General features: G+C 40.5%; 2 protein-coding genes across 7 annotated transcripts in view; one reads left to right on the forward strand and one right to left on the reverse strand.

The window, feature by feature from the left end:
* Rpp21 (ribonuclease P protein subunit Rpp21) overlaps nucleotides 1–19762 on the forward strand; it is a 115077-nt gene that overhangs the window by 68260 nt on the left and 27055 nt on the right. The gene's annotated exons all lie outside the window — the stretch shown is intronic.
* pink (WD40 repeat domain-containing protein pink) overlaps nucleotides 1–19762 on the reverse strand; it is a 57486-nt gene that overhangs the window by 25052 nt on the left and 12672 nt on the right. For all 6 annotated transcript variants that reach the window (XM_067098866.1, XM_067098874.1, XM_067098881.1 and 3 more), the window contains 2 exons: nucleotides 9196–9306; nucleotides 8862–8948 (listed from right to left, as the gene is read on the reverse strand). In XM_067098866.1, coding sequence (XP_066954967.1) covers nucleotides 8862–8948; nucleotides 9196–9306 — 198 coding nt within the window. The remainder of the gene's footprint in view (nucleotides 1–8861; nucleotides 8949–9195; nucleotides 9307–19762) is intronic.

Here is a 19762-nt window from a genome sequence, read left to right on the forward strand (position 1 = left end):
GTCAGCTTAACATCTGGCATGTATTATCATCACCTATTAAAATATTAATGAAATCAAACTATATCAAATAAAGGCCTCAAAAGTTTGTTTTTCTTTTGACAGCTATTATATACTTTATAGAAAAATTATGTTACGACTGACTGGACGATAATAAACGCAGGTCGATAATACCCTCATCGAAGGTCTCCCATATTGCATTTAGGCATAATATATACCTGCAACAGAATACTTAATGAGTTTATCATGTTCCTTGACCTTAAAAACATAGGTATAGACACCTTACTATTTATATTATCATGTATAGAAACAAAGATATAGAAGAAACTAGATTTTTTAGTAATGGCAGCCATTATTTACATAAAACACCCTAGGATAGCAAATCTATCAAGAAACCTTGTACTATATAGCATTCAAAGGTTACCCATTTTGGCAAATGGACTAAGACTGTTAGGGGAAGGTTTAACTTTGCCTGCTACGCAAGAAGGGCTGCTCAAAGACAATTATTATTAAACATGTTCAAAATAGAAAAAAAAATTTTTTTGCTTTGTTTTCTAGATGTTTTATATGTAATAAGTACTAAAACAGTCATTTATAAAATATCCATAACTTTGTTATTTCAATTATATTTTTTAATTTATCACATGAAACTTGAAGCCATTACTAAATTTTTGAGTAGGGGTGTAATACTATACAGGCAGTCCCCGGTTATCGGCAGGGTTCTGTTCCTGAGGGTGTGATGATAGCCGAAAATCAGTGATTTTCGGGGCTTATCGCCGCCAGAAAGCGCCGATTTTCGGTTATCGGCACCTGTTAGGTATGTATTGCCGCCAATACCCAATTATCAGCGCCAATAAGTGAAAATCAGCGATTTTCGGCGCCGAAAATTGCTGATTTTTGTCACTAGACAAGCGCCATAAAACCAGATCGCCGTTAACCGGGGACTGCCTGTATCAACACAACCCCTTAAGACAAGTCATTTTCTTTTTGCATTTGAGAAGTGTGAATAATTGCAACAATGGTACCCCCTTGATGTGGGACCACCTTGACGTGGTGAGGGGACTCCTGAACCCCAGGAATTTGTTCCCGGGTTTGAGTCCAAGAGTCTCATGTATTATTATATATTTCTGTGGACTAATTTTGTAGAATTTTCCACTTTTTGTAAAATTCATTGGACCTGATAAATTGGAAAAGATATCACAGCTGGGATTGGGTTTATATCCAAAGCTAAATAGCGGGAACTGTGGTAGGACATCAACTGCCCAATAATGTTTGGACCTGAGAGTTATCAGATTGATAGCTCAAAGGCGGGACTATTCCTTAGGGCTGGACCACGGATTCCAGGGGGGTCTGGTTCTGGGGATAGGACTCTCCCAGCATTCAATCCAGTTTGCCCATAACATGATTAGAGTGGGGATGACTGTATTCTTGTAATACTCTAAGTCCTAGCAAGTGGGTTTGGCTTACACTTGGGCCACTCTAATCATGTTGTGCCATCCCCTGTGGGGTAGGGTAGAGATGCGGACATTTGGGAGTCAGTTGTTACTTGTGCCATTGGTGGAAGAATAAACCCCATGAAAGACTGATGGTATCTTTTTAAGGTTTTTAGGTTTATTATTTTTTTTTTTTTACCCCTCTCAAATCTTTATGTCTAGCATTTATAAGATTCGAGTACCCCTGAACCCTCTGATGGTGCTGTTCTGGAACAGATGACGACCTCTGCACCCACCTTGGAGATTGAAAATTCTCCAAATGTTGATGACTTCTCTAAAAATATATTGACAAAAAGCATTAATAACAAATATCCTGATCCCCCTCCTGTCTTCCCCTCCCCTGGACCCTCTAGCCATGCTTCATTGATGATGACTTCAAGCAAGGACACGGACTTCTCTAAGAAATCTTCATCCAAAATTAAATCCTCAACACAGCCAGGCTGAGTGAAAAATCTGAGAATGCTCCATATTGAAGACTTACCAGTCGGTTGCAATTAGGAAATGATCTCAACAGCTATGAAATCATAGGAAATGATCTCAACAGCTATGAAATCATTTGGAACTGTTGTAGAAATCAGGATGAACTTATTGATATTGAATCTAAATGGGAAGCTTGGGTTACCTTTAGTAGACATGATGAAATTGTAAAGGCTAGTAGTATGATAAGCGCCATACAAATAGGTCAAGTACAGTATGAGGAGCCTTAACAGACAAAGTCCCCATAGACATGGATGTTTATGTGCCATCTAAATGGGTTCAGGATAAACCAGAAGAATAAACCAGAGAGAAATCAGAATGCAGAGGTACGGACTCCTAAAACCTCCTAAGTGGCTGGTAGCTTCAGCCAAGGAGGAAAACTATAATTACTATAAATTTTGCAGGTTTCTTCAGAAAAAGGTGGGAGGAATAAAGAGCAGTGATATTTCTTGTTTTAGGAAGAAATGCTTTTCTTATTCATGACAAATCCACAACCCAAGCATATGAGCTGACCATGTTGGACATAAAAAATTATGAAATGATCACGAAGATCAAGCCCCACTTAAGCTTTAGTTATGGGAGACAAGTACTATTTGATAAAGACCTATATGACAAGACAGAAGAAGAAATTCTAGAAATGAGCCCCATTTCAGTTTGGAGAGTGAAAAAGGCAGCTATTGCCAACATGGTCATTTTAACCTTTGCAGACTCTGAAGTACCTTCTCATGTCATATTTGAAAATGAAAGGGTACGAGTACGTCCTTTCCAGCAAAGACCAATGCAGTGCTATCATTACTTAAAGTTTGGCCACCCATCAAAAAACTGCAAAAATGCTAAAATTTTTATAAATTGCTCTGGTTGTGAAATTTACAAATTTGAACTGTCTGCACTAAATAAAGCCAATGCAGAGCATATATATAAGTATCAGTTTTGCAAAAAGACAATTAGAACAACAACCTACAAGCTATGCTCAAGTTCTTACGCCACTACCCCTATCTACCACTAGGGGTGCAGTGACAGCACCCTCTAATGTAGCAGGTGCATCAACCCCTGTGATAGTGGCCCAGCCATCTGGGTCAGGTGCTTGGCCTGTTGAGGCTAGAGCACATGCCTCCAAGGAGGATAAGATGGCACTTAACCCAACCACCTTGGAATTATCTCAGGCAAAGTCTCTGCCTGACTTAATGGAGACTGAGGAACAAAAGCACCAAAAGAGATGTTCCCCCTCATCCTCTCCTCCATCAAATCCAATTAAAAATTCATCACTTAGTAATAAACATGAAGTACTAAGCTCGATGCAAGAACCACAGCTCGAATTTAAACAAACTGACAAGAAAGGGAAACAAAATGACACCAGTAAATCAATAAATAATAAACCAATAAACCAAACCTGTCAAGACCAGTCCTTTCCAAATTATCTCTTGATAATGCTCATAAACAAAAGAGAGTAAATGAGAAGGCTCCATCCAAAGGGCCTTCCACCAAGCCCAAAAAATAGTTTTCACATCAATACTACAATGGGACTGTAGAAGTCTTAGGGCTTGAGGTGAAGAGCTGAAGGTACTGCTCCATGACCATAGCCCAGGTACTGTGTGTCTCCAGGAAACTAAGCTTGGAAACACACAATATAATCCTGGGTTAAATTACAGCATATATAATTCTCTACCACCAATCAGAGATAGAGCTAAGGGAGGTGCAGCAATTATTGCGCATAAGCCGTTGCAACACTCCTTGCTATCAATTAATACTCATCTCCAAGCTGTAGCAGTAACTTTCATTTTAGACTAGCAAATTACAGTTTGCTCCATCTATCTTCCTCCTGATTTGGACTTCACTTATAATGATATTCATTTACTCATCAACAAGCTTCCTATTCCTTTCCTCCTCCTTGGAGAGTTTAATGCTCACAACCCCATATGGGGTGGGAACTCGGCAGATGCCAAGGGTAGGACGTTGGAGGATATTATGGATGGTGATAATATCACTATACTTAATAATGGAGCCATGACTTACCATAACATCTACACCAATACTTTTTTGGCTATAAATCTGAGTCTTTGCTCATCTGGTGTTCACACTGATTATGAATGGTCAGTAAATGAATACCCAAATGGGAGTGCCCACTTCCCAATTCATATAAAATCAGTTAAGAATCAGCCACCTAAGTCACCTTCCAAATGCAAGGTAGATGAAGCAGACTGGAAGAAATTTAGCGAGTCTATTCCCAAGGACAAGAATGTAGAATCATTTCCATCCGTCTCAGAGGCATATAATTATTTTAGTGACACTACCATCAACAGTGCAATTGCCTCTATTCCAACAACAAAAGGGAAACCCTCTAGACCAGCAGTTCCTTAGTGGAACAAAACCTGCAGTAGAGAAAGATCACTAGAAAATGCTAAAAAAGTATAAGAGGAGTGGAACTGCCCAAGCCAGTTATTTACCAATGTACCGTGGCCAAGCAAAATAAATACCTGTATTTTAATAAGCAAAAAGAGTCACGGATATACAACATTAATGGCATTAGCTCAAAAACACCATCCAAAATGATTTGGAAGAAAATTAAAAACCTAAATGGCAAGTACATCCCTGAACCTCTGCCTACCCTTAAGATAAATGGTGACCTAATCACCCAACCAGAGAGGGTCACAGAAAAATTAGGAGAACATTTCTCAGGAATATCGAGTAGTAAGAACTATTCTCTAGAATTCAAAGACATCAGAAATGCCCAGATTTCTCTTGATTTAAGTGAAAATAATTTTGAACCATATAATGAAAAATTTACACTGCAGGAACTCAAATATGCCTTGCAGAATACCAAACCATCAACCCTGGTGAAGGTAAAATACTTTATGAAATGCTGACACATCTCCCAGAAAAGTCAAAGAAATTTCTTTTATATTATTATTCCTAAGAGCTGGAAATTATCATTAATCCTCCCTATGAAGAAACCAAACAAGGATCCTGCTTTACCCAGCAGCTACAGACCAATAGCTCTCACCAGTTGTGTTTGTAAGCTTATGGAAAAGATGATTAACACCAGACTTGTATGGGACTTAGAAACAAATAAATTGCTTTCTCCATTCCAGTTGGGCTTTAGGAAAACTAGATTTACTTTAAATCCCTTGCTGAAGCTCTCAAACCAAATACAACAAGGTTTTGCTAAACAGAGCCAAACAATATGAGTTTTCTTTGATCTGGAAAAGGCATATGACACCACATGGCATTTTGGTATTATAAAAAAGTTGTATAAGATGGGCATTAAAGGAAAAATTATCAGGTTTATATATTCGTTTTTATCAGAAAAATATATAAAGGTAAGAGTTGGGAATCATGTATCTTGACCTTTCTTACAAGAAGAAGGGGTAGTGTCCTTAGTGTCACCCTCTCTGCAACTGCCATTTATGAAGTATTAGGAAAGATATCACCACCAGTAAAGTGCTCTTTATCTGTAGATGATTTGGCTCTGTACTGCACAGGATATGATGCAGTATCTACTAGCAGGTTCATGCAAAGAGCCATTGATAAAGTAAGCAAGTGGGCTAATGAGCAAGGATTTCAATTTTCCAAATCAAAAACTGTTGATGTTCGGTTCTGCAGGCCCCAAACTAAGGAAACTATTCCAACTCTTACCTTAAATGGAATTATTTTACCTTACTCGCCTGAAGTAAAATTTTTAGGATTGGTCTTTGATGAAAAGCTCACTTGGAATAATCATACTGACCAGTTAAAAGTGAAAGTGAAGAGATCACTAAATATTTTAAAATTAGTATCTAACTTTAATTGGGGCGCTGATAAGAAATTGTTGTTAAGGCTTCATAAAGCAGTATGTTTATCTAAGTCAGACTATGGCTGCCAAGTATACTCATCTGCTTCAAAGACTAAACTTAAGGAATTGGACACTGTGCACAATATAGGGGTAAGGATCTGCACTGGCGCTTTTAGAACTTCACCCACTGAAAGTATTTATGTAGACTCCCATCAGCTACCACTGGACTTAAGGAGGCATGAACTAGGTCTGAGATATACCATGTGGCTGAAAAACTCAAAGGGGAATCCTTCTTTTGAGATCTTAAAACAGTAACTCCAGTCTTTTTGGATCTAGATCTTCAATACCATTTCAAATCAGACAGAGCTGGGTGAACTGGAGGATGAAAGTAGAAAATGCAGAAGATCCTACAAGTTAAACATCCTGCTATCCCTCTATGGTTTATTCCAGCATTAAAGAGACAGAGAAGAAAGATCAGCTGGAAGAAAAAGTCAGAAACAAGTTTTTGGAGCATGATGAGAGGCATATAAATGACAGGGAAATCTAAACTGACGGATCAAAATCAGAAGATAGAGTAGGATGTGCAGTGGTGCATGAGGGGGAATCATATATAAAAAAAAGTTATCAGACTCCTCATCCATGTTCACTGTTGAAGCAACAGCCATAGTTGAAGCTTTAAATCTTGCATCTGATAAGAAATTTAAATCCACAGTAATATATAGTGACTCAAGGAGTGTTTCAGAAGCCCTAAAGAAGTTTAACCCTTAAGGGACGGATTGAGCCTCAGTGTGAAGTAAAACAGGTTTGGGGAGGTGGACGGATTGAGCCTCAGTGTGAAACAGTATTACGCACCACTGTTATGGTAATAATGCGTCGAAACAGAGGTGCCAATACTTCTATATGCTATATCACTAATGGGAACTTTTATACAGATGTGAGAGTTGGGCCAGTTGCCACAGACATCTTTTCACAGCCATCAGTAATGCTTGTGACTTCAAGGGGGAAAGTACTGCATCTCTCTCTCACATGAGTCTTTTTGTAAATTTGCTTGTAAATATACAAAGGGGTTGCTGTTGTTTTTTGTTTTTGTCTTTTACGATAGTATGTCGGTTGTAAATGTAATTTTACAAAGAAAATTGCAAAGTAATAGAAAAAGCATGTAAAAGTAAAAAAAAAAGTTACTGAATCTTCCTTCTCGTCAATTTACGTGAATATTTTTCAACAAATATGCAAAAAATATGTTACTGCTTTTATTTCTTATCTGTTTTGACATTGTGTGAGCAGTAATAATAATTTTACAAAATACAATAAATTTATTTATTAGAAAAACCATATATAAGTTGGCAAATTTACAACTGTCTTGTAAATGAGGCCCCACAGGGGGTTGTAAATAGTCATTTTCAACTTCTCGTGGAAGGTAGGGAAAATTTTTTTGAATTTTTTATTTATACAGTGTAAATGTACGTGTCATTCTCTTTCCATTGATGTGATTTTTTTTTTATTTTGCCAATCTCAAAGTTTCCCCGGTCTGGGGGTGCTGCACAATGATAAATTATGCTGTCCCTTAAGGGTTAACCCTACCCATCCCTTAATTCAAAAGGCTCGGGAATGGCTTTTATATCTTTCTGTTTGCCACAAATCAGTAAAGTTTTGGTGGATTCCTGGGCACACTGGTCTAGAAGGGAACGAACTGGCTGATAGTAAAGCAAAGGATGCTGCAAGATGTGATTACTTAACCAATAAGGTGCCACATTTGGATGTGCGTCCAGTTATCAGACAATACATTCATGCGAAATGGCAGCAGAGATGGACTTCCCCCATTTTATCCACAAATAGGAAGTACAGAAACATTAGATAAAGTATCGATTTTTGGAGTTCGGGTTTTAATCATAACAGAAGCTTTGAGGTCATCCTAACACTGCTTGAGATTGGCCATACCTGCTTCACCCATAGCTATATTTTAGAAGGAGCCAGTGCCCCAGTTTGTGTTCACTGTGGCGCGTCAGCTATCCGTCGAACACATGCTGGTGCGCTGTCCTAAATCTAACTGCCTTAGGGCAAAGTAGTCTGGGAGCAAAGTATAATGGCCTAAAATACACTTCCCAGTAACTACAGAGAACACTACTAAGACAGAATGGTTTGTAATTGTTGCAATTGGCATCTAAATCATTCTATAGAAGAGGCACCATACTATAATTTCCATTTAACTGGAAAAATGCTATTTTGATAGCAAAAACAATAAAATATTTGGGAGAAAGAACTACAGAACACTTTTCACAGCAATGTGAAAAACAATTTTGATCTCTGCCCTATCTACAATAAACTAAAAGCAAAGTTGGTAAAAATTGAATGAGCTGTCCCTCAAAAGCTATAAATCAAAGGGCAATAATAATAATAAGCACAAAATAACTTCTGTACTGTGCTGTATACCAGCTTAACTAAGAAAGGGTGAAAAGGAAGAGTTGAAGGGTTACCAAATATTCTATCTTGCTATACTTGTACATCACAAGGCATTCATAGCAGTAATAATGGTAATGTACTCAAACAGTACTCTATATTTAATGTAGGATACTGTCATGATAAAAGGACTCAGGGTTTATATACTGCTGGTTACTGTAAACTAACACAAAATATTCAAGGCTGTACCATATGTGTAAAAAGAAAGAATGTGCATTATAGAGACTTGTAAAAAAGTATTTCCTTTGTCTTTTTTGTACCCATGCCAGAAGGAAATATTGTCATGGCCTTCTTTACTGATCTTTCCTAACCGTTCTTTCAGGCCCAAAACACATATTTAGTAATGTGTGTACAATAGTCATGCAACAATGTTGTGCATAATAATTCAGTGTATCTCCTAGGAGCACAACATTACTGACTTGACCATCTCTTGAAATGTGCCTTAAGAAATAATATGGTTTTCAGAGATCATTGCAGCAAATTTTGGTGACAGCACAGAGAATGTTAGTAAATCAATAATACAACTTCAGTTTGGCAAAACTAATTCAATCTATGACAGTCCACTGTATTTTTCACTTTTACAGTCTTGTTATAAAGTAAAATTAAACTTTAGAGCAACCATAAAACATATTAAATCCTTGTGCTTGAAAGTGCATTACAGTACTAACCTCAAACACTTCCACAGAACCATTACTTAGAGCATAAGCCACATGGCACTCATCTGGGGATATGCTAAGTTGCACAACAGATCCATTCTGTAAGTAAATGCATTATTTAGAAAGCTATATCTCTGCAATGATTTTCCAAAGTATAAAGGTATTAGGAACATATAAAAACAAATAAATATGCCAAAACAAAGCTAATGACTATTGTCATTATGGCCTTCCTAAACAACTAGATTCCTCTTACAACAATATTTATTTTTTCAAATAAGAAAATCACTGAGAATGAGATCATTAAAGTAAGGGAAACTACTTTAAAAAACCATTGCTTCATACTCACTCCTGTTGGAATCTGATGTTTAAGCTTCAAGGTGTCATGATCAAGAATATATATGGTACCACTGTTGGCCCCTAAGACAATCAAGGACGGACACAAGTCAAAGCATGCCACCTAAATTAAGAAAGATAAAGACAATAAAGTACTGTACTAGGGCTTTTGCAGTATCCATAAACATGAAAATTAATGACACCAAATATGTTTCCTGTATGGAAGTGTGTCACATTCAATATAAAATTTGATACCAAATATGTTTCCTATATGGTAGAGTAATCAATTTATGTACAATGGTTCAAAATGCAAAACTGCTCACCCATTTCTGAATAAAACAAAGGGTTTTCAAATGATCATGATGTGGTATCCATGTAATATGATTTACAACTACTTGCAAGCATACGGGGTTATCTAAATGATAAGTGACATTTGCAAGAAATATTGTTAGTGAGAGCTGATTTGATTTATGGAAATTTGGCCCTAAAGCCAAGCACTAGGGCACTTTCAATCAATCAGCTTAAAACAGTGAAAAGAGGGTGTAATAGTGAAAAAATGGTAGCCAAATAACTGAGGTACCTTTAAAAACTGAGATGTTCAAATATACTGTACTATAATGTGGTACCCTTCATAACCTCACTACCTAGCTGACAAAACAGAGTCGGAGAGCTAAAGCTTAGCAAAAATTCTACATTGAAATGACAGAAGGGAAGCATAAAATGAGTTGAGCATTTCTCCACATCATATTATAAAGTTCTTTTCAAATAATCTATTCATAAAACAGGTTCTGACATAGGAAAAATGACATTTTTATAATAAAATTAGGTTTTATATGTACTTACCAAGTAATTACATAGCTATTAGTTTCTACTTTAACAGCAGCTTTAGAATTGAAATTTTTGGTAGCGCTCTTTTGTTTTGGTATAGGTAAGTGCCCCGCCCACTTCCGGGAAAGTATAGGTACAACATAGCTGAAGAGTTCAGTTCGTTTATGCTATATGTCCATGTGCGGGGAGGAGAGACGGGCTCCGATCATGTACTGTAATTACTTGGTTAGTATATATAAAACCTTATTTTATTATAAAAAAAATGTCATTTTTATATATGTAACTCACCAAGTACAGGCAGTCCCCAGTTATCAGTGGGGGTTCCATTCTGATGGTGTGATAATAAAAGAAAATCGCCACTAACTGAAAATCAGTGATTTTCGGGGCTTATCGGTGCCAAAAAGCACCGATTTTCAGTTATCATTGCCTTTGTTAGGTATATATCAATGCCGATAAGCGGAAATCAGCGATTTTCGGCACTGAAAATTGCTGATTTTCATCACTAGACAAGCCCCATAAAACCAGATCGCCGTTAGCCAAGCCTGCCATTAACCGAGCCTGCGTTTAACAGGGGACTGCCTGTAATTACACAGCTGAATTCCACAATGACAGGAGGTGGGAAGCAAGGACATGTACTACTCAAAAAAAACACAAATCCAAATGCGCTTGAAACAGATAAAAAGCTAGCATTGTGGTAATGCTTGTTGTAACCTTACCTGGGGAGAGAGCAAGAGCAGGAAGATACTGCCTCTTGGTCGTTGCTCATCTTGACCCACGGGGACATGACCGGTAATGTCAGGAATTGCTCCTACTTCAGTGGGAGCTTTGTGGTTAGGGAGTACTCTTATGACTTGACAAAGCTAAACAAAACAATTGCCCTTGCCCTGAGTGTGAAAATACACCAACCACAAATGACCATACAACACTATGTTACCTGAACACCAATTAAAAACAATACTGTACAGTAAACCCCCCCGTATTCGTGGGATATGCATACCACAGCCCCCTGTGAATAGCTAAAATCCTCGAATACTTGAAACCCCTCTAAAAACACTTAGAACTGCCTACAGGCAGTCCCCGGTTATCAGTGGGGTTCCGTTTCTGAGGGTGTGATGATAACCGAAAATCAGCGATTTCGGCACTTTTTGGGGGTTATCAGCACCGAAAAGCGCTGATTTTCGGTTATTGGCACCTCTGTTAGGTATGTATCGGTGCCAATACCCAATTATTGGCGCCGATAAGCAGAAATCCGCGATTTTCGTCGCTAGGCAAGTGCCATAAAACCAGATCACTGTTTACCAAGCCCGCCGTTAACCGAGGACTGCCTGTATTTTGATACCTAAACACAAAAAAAAAAAACTCTAAAAATGCTTATACCTTAGTAGTTTAATAGTTTTATCACAAAAAAGTGCATTTAGTCATGAAAATGATACGAAAATACAGTAATTAGTGAATATTTCTCAGTGAAAAATACCGCGAATGGGCAAATTTTCCACGAATAATGTGTATATAAGTTCCTCAGAGAAATCCGCGAATAGGTGAGTCCGCGAATAGTGAGACCACGAATATGGGGGGTTTACTACTGTATACCCATCCATTAAAAACAAAGATCGGAGGGTACTCCACGTACCAAGTACCCCCAGGCTTCCCAAATAACTCAACAACCTTAAACAAGGCAAAGAGATAGAGGAAAATAGAAGAACCACTCCTACCCCTCATTCCCTAGTGCCACACCAGCTGCGGAGAATGGACCCAGCGTACTGTAGTCCTCAAACAATGTTCTGACATCACGTAAGTAATGGTTGGAGAAGACCAAGTGACACTTTCAACAAGGTGATTGGATAATGGTCGAAAGAGAGAGAGATTGTGCTTAAAAGTCAATGTGGCTATTGCCCGCACTTCATGGACTTTTACCTTTAACAAAGGTAAATTATCGTCTTGAATACCTAAATGAGATTCCACGATGATGTCTCTCAAAAAAAAATGAGATAGCATTCTTGGGGAGAGGGTGCAAAGGATTCTTAACTGAGCACCAGAGGTTATGAAAATCCCCTCTGATATTCTTGGTTCTCTGGAGGTAAAATCTTATTGCTCTCACTAGGCACAACACTCTCTTGGTCCGAAGGTCCCGCCAAATCCGTAAGACTCTGAATGGAGAAAGAACGAGGTCATGGATTAGAAGGGTTTTCATTCTTTGCTAAGAACCCTAAGATGTACGTACACACTGCATTCTCTTGGGAGAAACCAACCTGTTTATCCAAAACTTGCAACTGACTCGTTTTGCTGCGGCTAAGGTGATTAAGAAAAGTGTCTTTCTGGATAAATCCCTAAATGAAGATGTGTGAAGTGGTTCAAAAGGAGGACCTGATAACCAATGCAGTACTACATCCAGGTTCCAAGAAACCGGAAATTGAATGCTCTGTTTCGTAGTATCAAATGACTTAATCATGTCCAAAATATCTGGATTTGAGGAAAGATCCAAACCTCTATGCTTGAACACTGAATTCAGCATAGATCTGTAGCCCTTGATTGTTGACATTGACAAACCTTGGGAAGATCTCAGGTAGGGTAAAAACTCTGCTAGTTTGGCTATAGAGGTAGTAGAAGACGAGAAGTTATGTTCCTTACACCATCTGCGAAATACTGCCCACTTAGCTTGGTAGAGTTTGGAAGATGATTTGCATCTACTTCTCACAATAGCATTCGCAACCTCTCTTGAAAACCCTTTCGCTCTGACAAGTTTCCCGACAGTCTGAAGCCTGTCAGGGCGAGAGTAGACAAACCTTGATGAAACCTGTTGAAATGAGGATGTCTGAGCAGATCTCTCCTCTGTGGAAGCAGCTGTGGAAAGTCTGACAGAAGCTCTAGAAGGTCCAGAAACCATCCCTTTTGAGGCCAAAAGGGGGCCACCAGAATCAACGTGTGATGGTAAGTTCTGAACATGTTTATGATTTCCCCTCACTAAACTGAACGGAGGAAAGGCGTAAACCTCCAGGTCTGACCAGTCCTGGACCATCGCATCCGTTGCCCAAGCTAGAGGGTCTGGTGTCGGAGAGCAATACAGGGGAAGGCGATGGCTCCTGGATGTTGCAAACAAGTCTACTCATGGCTTTCCCCACCATTTCCACAAGTCAGTGCATACCTGTGGATTCAATGACCACTCCATGGGTAGAGCCTGTTTGCAACGGCTCAACTTGTCCGCTAATACATTCAATTTGCCCTGAACATAGCAGGTGAGGATCTGGGTGTTGTTGTGACCCCAAAGCAGGAGATCTCTGGCTACTTCACACAGCGAAAAGGAGTGTGTGCCTCCCTGGTTCCGGATATATGCTAGAGCAGTTGTGTTGTCTGAATGCACTGTTACCACTTCATAGTAAGTTACTAAAGAGAAATGTTGAAGCACCAGGTGAATCGCCTTCCAAATGTCCTAGGACTGCTCCCCAACCCAGATCTGATGCATCGGAGAACAATGTCAGGCTCGGGTTTGGTTGAAGCAAGGACTTTCCAATAAGAAACCCTCCCTTCTTCAAGCCACCACCAAAGACCTTCCTTTATTTCTGGTGTGATGGGGAATACAAAGGAATCTGGAAGATTCTTCCTGGTCCCATTGGCCTTTAGGAAGAACTGCAAAGGCCTCGCATGTAGTCTCCCTAACAGTACGAACATCTCGATGGAAGCGAGGGTTCCTAGAAGACTCATCCCATCGTTGGCAGAGCAGGACTGTAGATTCAGAAAACGACAGATTTTCAGGGTGCACGACTGCACTCTCGTCTGATGGAAAAGCCCGAAAAATCCGAGTCTATCTTCATCCCCAAATAGACTATCAACTGAGAAGGGAATAGTTGGGATTTCTCTTGATTGATTAAAATGTCCAAATTCTGGGCTAGCTGCAGAGTTTTGTGAAGGTCCTCCATACATTTCCTCTGGGATGACAATCATAGGAGCCAGTCTCCAGATATAGGTACACTTTCACGCCCACTAGGTGAAGCCATTGTGACAGAGGGGTGAGTACTTTGGTGAAGACTTGAGGGGCTGTAGACAACCCGAAGCACAGAGCCCGAAACTGGGGAAACCCTGTCCAGGACAACAAATCTCAGGAATTTCCTGGAATCCTAGTGTATTGGGATATGAAAGTAAGCGTCTCTCATGTCGATGGAAACCATCCAGTCCCCTTGATGAATTGCAGCGAGACCCGAGTTGTTCGTTTGCTTCTTGAACTTCGTGGTTTGGGTGAAAAAGTTCAGAGTGCTTACATCCAGAACTGGTCTCCAACCCCCCAATGCCTTGGGGACTACGAATAGGTGGTTGTAAAACCCCTCCGACGATAAGTCTTCCACCACCTCTATCACTCTTTTCTGTAGAAGTGCTGCAACTTCCTCTGAGAGGGTCAAAAACCTCTCCAAGCCTTGTGGTGAGTACGCCTTAAGGCAATGGGAGAAGACGTCAAAGGAGGTCTCTCCTTAAAGGGGATAGAATATCTTCTTTGAGTACTTGAAGTGTCCATGGTTCCACTGATCTGGCTTCCCATTGTTTCCAAAAATGTTGTAATCTGGCGCCCACTGGGAGACAGAGGACCGGATCCTCACTTGCTAGAGGCGGGTCTTGAAGAGGACTTCTTCGTAATGGGGCAGACGGACCTAGGGTTCTGGTGTGGACGAGATTGAGCTCTTCCTCTGCCACCTTGAAAGGGCCGTAGCTGAAGGGGAGAGAACAGTCTAATATTAAAAGACACAGAAGGAGCATGGCTTGAATCCTTCGGTCACTTGGCCGATTGCGCTAACAGGTCGTGTGTCGCTTCTTCTGAAGCTCTGTAGCCACTCGTTCCACTGTAGCTCAAGGGAAAAGGCTACTCTTATCCAACGGAGCAAAGAGAAGAGAAGATCTCTGAGAAGGTGTAACTCCTTTGGTGGTGAAGGAGCACCACAATTCCCTTTTCTTTAGCATGCCCATAGACAAGAGGGCAGCTAATCTTGCACCCCGTCTCTAATGGCCTTATTGGCACAAGAAAGAACCCCGAGCCAGTCTGCTGTGAAACTGTCCTGCAGTGAAGAGCAGTCCTCGATCTTAGTTAAGGCGCCCACCGTCCAGTCGAGGAAACTGAAGATTTTGAAGACCTTGTGTAAGTCCTTTACTAAGCAGCCGAGTTTTGAAGTAGAAAACATCTTCACTGAGTCAAATACTGATCTATGAATTGAATCAATAAGGCCAAAGAAGTCCCCTTGGGAGGAGCCAGAAACTCCCAAGGCTGGTGCATCTTCTGTTGCATGAAAAACATACTTTCTCTTAGAATGGTGTGAAGGAGGGGGAACAAAATACAGCCTTGCCCAATTCCCTCTTCTCAGACAACCAAGTGCCAATGCCTGTAAAGTCTTCTTGGACGAAATCGATAGAGCCATCTTCGGGAGTTTAGAAGATCCTGGTGGTTGCCGCAACATGAAGGAAGACCCAGGAGAAGAAGTTGCCACGGTGGAAAAGTATGACGGAAAGCAGAACAGAAAATAATTTGAAAGGGATGTGTAAGATCATAAAGGCTGCTCCTGCTCAGGTTCCTCTTCTGCTGAAGAAATAACTGAAAGCATCAAGTCCTGTTGCATTTCCTCTGGTTTCTGAGGAAAAGACAAAGGTTTCTTCAGAAGCTCCTGGATATTGTCCAACTGCTGATGAATCAGAAGCAGTGAAGAATCTTGAGTTGGCAGTACTTCAGATGCCTTCGAGCGCTCAGGGACAGGAGAAGAATGCACTGTCTTCTTAACTTGTTTAACCGAAGGCGCTAAAACAGGTTGACCCACTGTAATAGGAACGTCTGAATCAGAGGAATATTCAGCCACGTAACCCAACACTGCATGAGAGCTAGAAGCCACTGGGAGCTCTGATCCCACGGGAGAAGTTGATCCCTTTGTACGCCTGTGAGCTGCTTGGCACATGGGAGCCAATGGGTGCTTGCGAGCCACTGGGAGCTCGATATCCAATGGGAGCTCTCTATCGTCCCAATAGCTACATGAATGTTCCTGGTCCTTTTGGCGCTTACGAGGAATCGAGGGGTTCTGATCCTCCAAAACATGTCTCTTCAAAGGCCTGGAGGAATCAAGAAAACACCCATCGCATCCTTTGGGCTTGGAATCAGGACCACTGGAGGATAAGGCGTGGTCCACTGGTACACCTTTCCAGTGCTTAGCTACCGAAACCTGGGAAATAACAACAGGTTCGGTTGAGGGAGCAACTACTTGTGGGCAAACCCCACCGACCTCCCTTGGACTCAGTTTGCCTCCTCCCAGGTGCAGGGGTCTGGCAGGACCTCCATCTAGGAGCATCATTGGGACGAGAAGCCACCCCCTCCACTGACAAAACACTAGCACTAACACTTGCACCGACATTAGCACAAGGATCACCACTTGCTTTATCTAAAAGCACTCTTCTCCTACCGGAGCTCCTATTTGAGCGACTCTGTTCACTAACGCATCAAATTTCTTGTCTATCTGAGCTTTGAGACTGGTAATGGCACTGGGTTCAGAGGGAAGGGAGCCAGGTAATGGAGTCGTAGGGAGTGCAAGAGAAGTAGGAATAGGTGAGCGAGTAGTCACAGGTGTCTAAAGGACTGGTCTAGGAGTAGAGGGCACTGAAGCTCTAGCCTTGGCTCTAGCAGCCACCTTTCTATGCCTAGCCTTCTCTAACTTATCTAAATGGGCAGTCAAAATTCTCCATTCAACTTTGTCCCAGTCTCTACATTCTTTGCATGTCAGGTCAGGAAAACAAACTTGTCCTCGGCAATGAAAACAAATTGAATGTGCATCATATTTGGAAGAAGTCAACCTAGTATTGCAGCCCTTGCTAAAATACCGGTTACTAGACACACTCGAGTCTGACATAATAGGTCAAAAAATCCAAAAAATAAAAAAAGCTAAGCTAAGCTTATCTAAGCTAAGAAAATATAGCACAGAGGCTACCAAAGCAAAGAATACTTCACCATATCCTTCAAAAACAATCAAAACCATCCGGTGATTACTCCTGAACTTCCAAACAAAGCTGCTGAACAACTGATGTATGTTCACTGAGCGGCAGAAACGAACTGAACTCTTCAGCTGTGTTGTACCTATACTTTCCCGGAAGTGGGCGGGGCACTTACCTGCACCAAAACAAAAGAGCACTACCACAAATTTCAATAATAATGCTGCCATTGAAGTAGAAATTAATAGCTATGTAATTACTTGGTAAGTTACATATATAAAACCTATTTTTGGAAGCCTCTGTGAGTCCTCAAAGGAGTTACACTCTTGGTCACCCCAGGGCTCCATAAGACACACCAATTGATCAAAAAGAATTCTCTTATAGGTGGTCTCAGCCAGAATAATGCTGCTGACACAGTGATAAAGGACTCAGGACAGGAGGGTTCTATCTCCTGTCCTACACCGACTACCTTGGCTCTCTACGTCTCACTCACACAGATGTGACAACAGCCTATTTCAACCAGGTCTGTGCAAGGTAAATGTTCACCCCAGTCCCATGCCTTTTCGTCAAAGAAAGTGGGTGGGTTTGAGGACTCACAGCGGGTACCAAAAATAGGTTTTTCCTCTGTCAAAATCTGATTTTTGATAGCATAGTCACTGTTTGTCCTCAAAAGAGCTTACAAAAGAAACTGACAGGTGACAAAATGGCTTAGCTCCTTATACATAAATCCCAACCACCAAGATTAATTTTTGGTCTGAGGTAGAGTCACAGGTTATTAACCATTTTCTTTAGTCGGATACCCATAGGGTTTGGAATAAAGAAGAGGAAACAACACATGAACCAACATAATGTATTATTCTTTGTGGTTTGAAGGTGGCTTACCTAATTATGATGGGTCTGGCCAAAGGATTATTGCACCTTCCTCAGCAATATCTCAGCATGACCACCACTCTTATGGCAATAGTGTTTCAAGAATTTTTTTTATTCAAGGTAAAGTCACAGATTACCAACAGTTTTCTTTATTCCAGATACCCATTAAGTTCTGGAATAGAGAACAGGAGACACACGAACCTATAAATATATTGTGGTTCTACAGTGACTTACCTACTTATGTTGGGTCTGGCTGTAGGATTATTACGCCTTCACCAGTTCCGGAATTCTGTCTCTAATAACCACTCTGTACACTTGAAGACTTCTTCAAAGGAAACATTTTTGAAGAAAATTAACAATGTACTTACCTTTTGGATATCATGTGATTTAGGAAAGGGGTGGGGTTTGCCTTTTTAATGGGGGCCTCTAAAATTATTCTCAGCCCATGCACAGAGAGTGGTTAGTTTGTGCAAAGGTGTAGGAAAAAAATAGGACCATCTGGGATGTTTGCCATGTCATCTAGGTAAACCTCAAGTGCTTGAACCAGGCATAATATTTTATATGAAATACTTGAACAAGGCATATTATTTTATATGAAATACTGAGTTCCTTTATCAGAAAAGCAGATTTTCCCATAAGAAAGGTCCTCATTCTTAGCCAGGAATGATAGGCCAGGAGACAACAGCTAATGACAACTAGGTGAATGAGTGGTGAAATGTTGTCCTTGTCTAAGAGAGCCCAGTACGCTAACCTGAGCTCCTGGTGCCAAAGCAGTCAAGAAGACTGCCTTTTGTAGCATATGAGTTGTAGTATTGGGCCCATGAATTAAGGGGATAACAGGAGTCTTAAGAACCTTATTCAGGGACCAGGTAATGGGAAACCTTGCAGGAGCTGACCTTTGCAATGTAAAAGACTGGGGAACGGAATTAAGAGTTTCTATATTAGACTAAATTCCAAACCATAAGGTAAGGGTTCCACCAATGCTGCCTTGTATGCCATGATTGTTGAAATAGCATGGAGCTTGACCTCAAAAGATAGTAAAATGTAAAACTGTTTTAACAGATTTCAACTGGGCTCTCAGTGTGGAGGCAATCTAACCACATTTGCCATACAGACTGGTATGTTGGATAGATGAAGTCTGTAGTTTTTGCACAAGGTACCTAGCAATGTTAGACAAATAATATTCACAGTAAACTATATTTAAAATTCCACATGTAGTCACGGCTCAAAAAGGAGGATGCTTACCCACTTTCTGTCTAGGATAGAACAACAGATGGCAATGGAATCTATTCTTTCACCTGTTGTTGAAGAAATAAGGAACCAATAACCATTTGGCTAATTCAGGGCTACTAGGCAAGCGGTTATGTTGAAAGCTAGTAGATTGTTCAAAGCTTTTAAAATCTGGGACAATGAAGGAAAAAGGTATATCGTCTTCCTTTTATTCCAGATTTGTAAGAATGCATCTTTTGCCATTGCCTGAATGTCCAGGTTCAGAGACACATACACTGGAAGTGATGGTTCTTGCATGTGGCAAACTGGTCTACTTCTGGATTGTGGAAGCATGTTAGCAATTACTGACTTGAAAGGAGCTCAGCATGAGCCTAACCTCTTTATATAGGACACTGAAGTCACATTGTCTAGGATGAACAAAATGTGGGTCCCTTTCGAAGGTTTCAATTTTCTGAGATGGAAAGGCAGCCAATAGTCCCAGGATACTGGTATGACACTCCCTCAGAACAGGTGACATCTTCCCCTTAATTGACAATCCTCCCAGTGGCCTCCCCAACCTGTCAAGGAGGCATCCGTACATATTATCACTCAAGTGAACGGTGGAGTTGGGTCAGCCTGTTTGCCAGAGACCCATTCTAAGTCCATGTACAGAGTATCTTCCCAATCTCAGATGAAGGTGATCATAAAGCCTTTTCCTGGCATGTGAG

Source organism: Macrobrachium rosenbergii, chromosome 4 (assembly GCF_040412425.1).
Source record: "Macrobrachium rosenbergii isolate ZJJX-2024 chromosome 4, ASM4041242v1, whole genome shotgun sequence".
NCBI classification, from domain to species: domain Eukaryota; kingdom Metazoa; phylum Arthropoda; class Malacostraca; order Decapoda; family Palaemonidae; genus Macrobrachium; species Macrobrachium rosenbergii.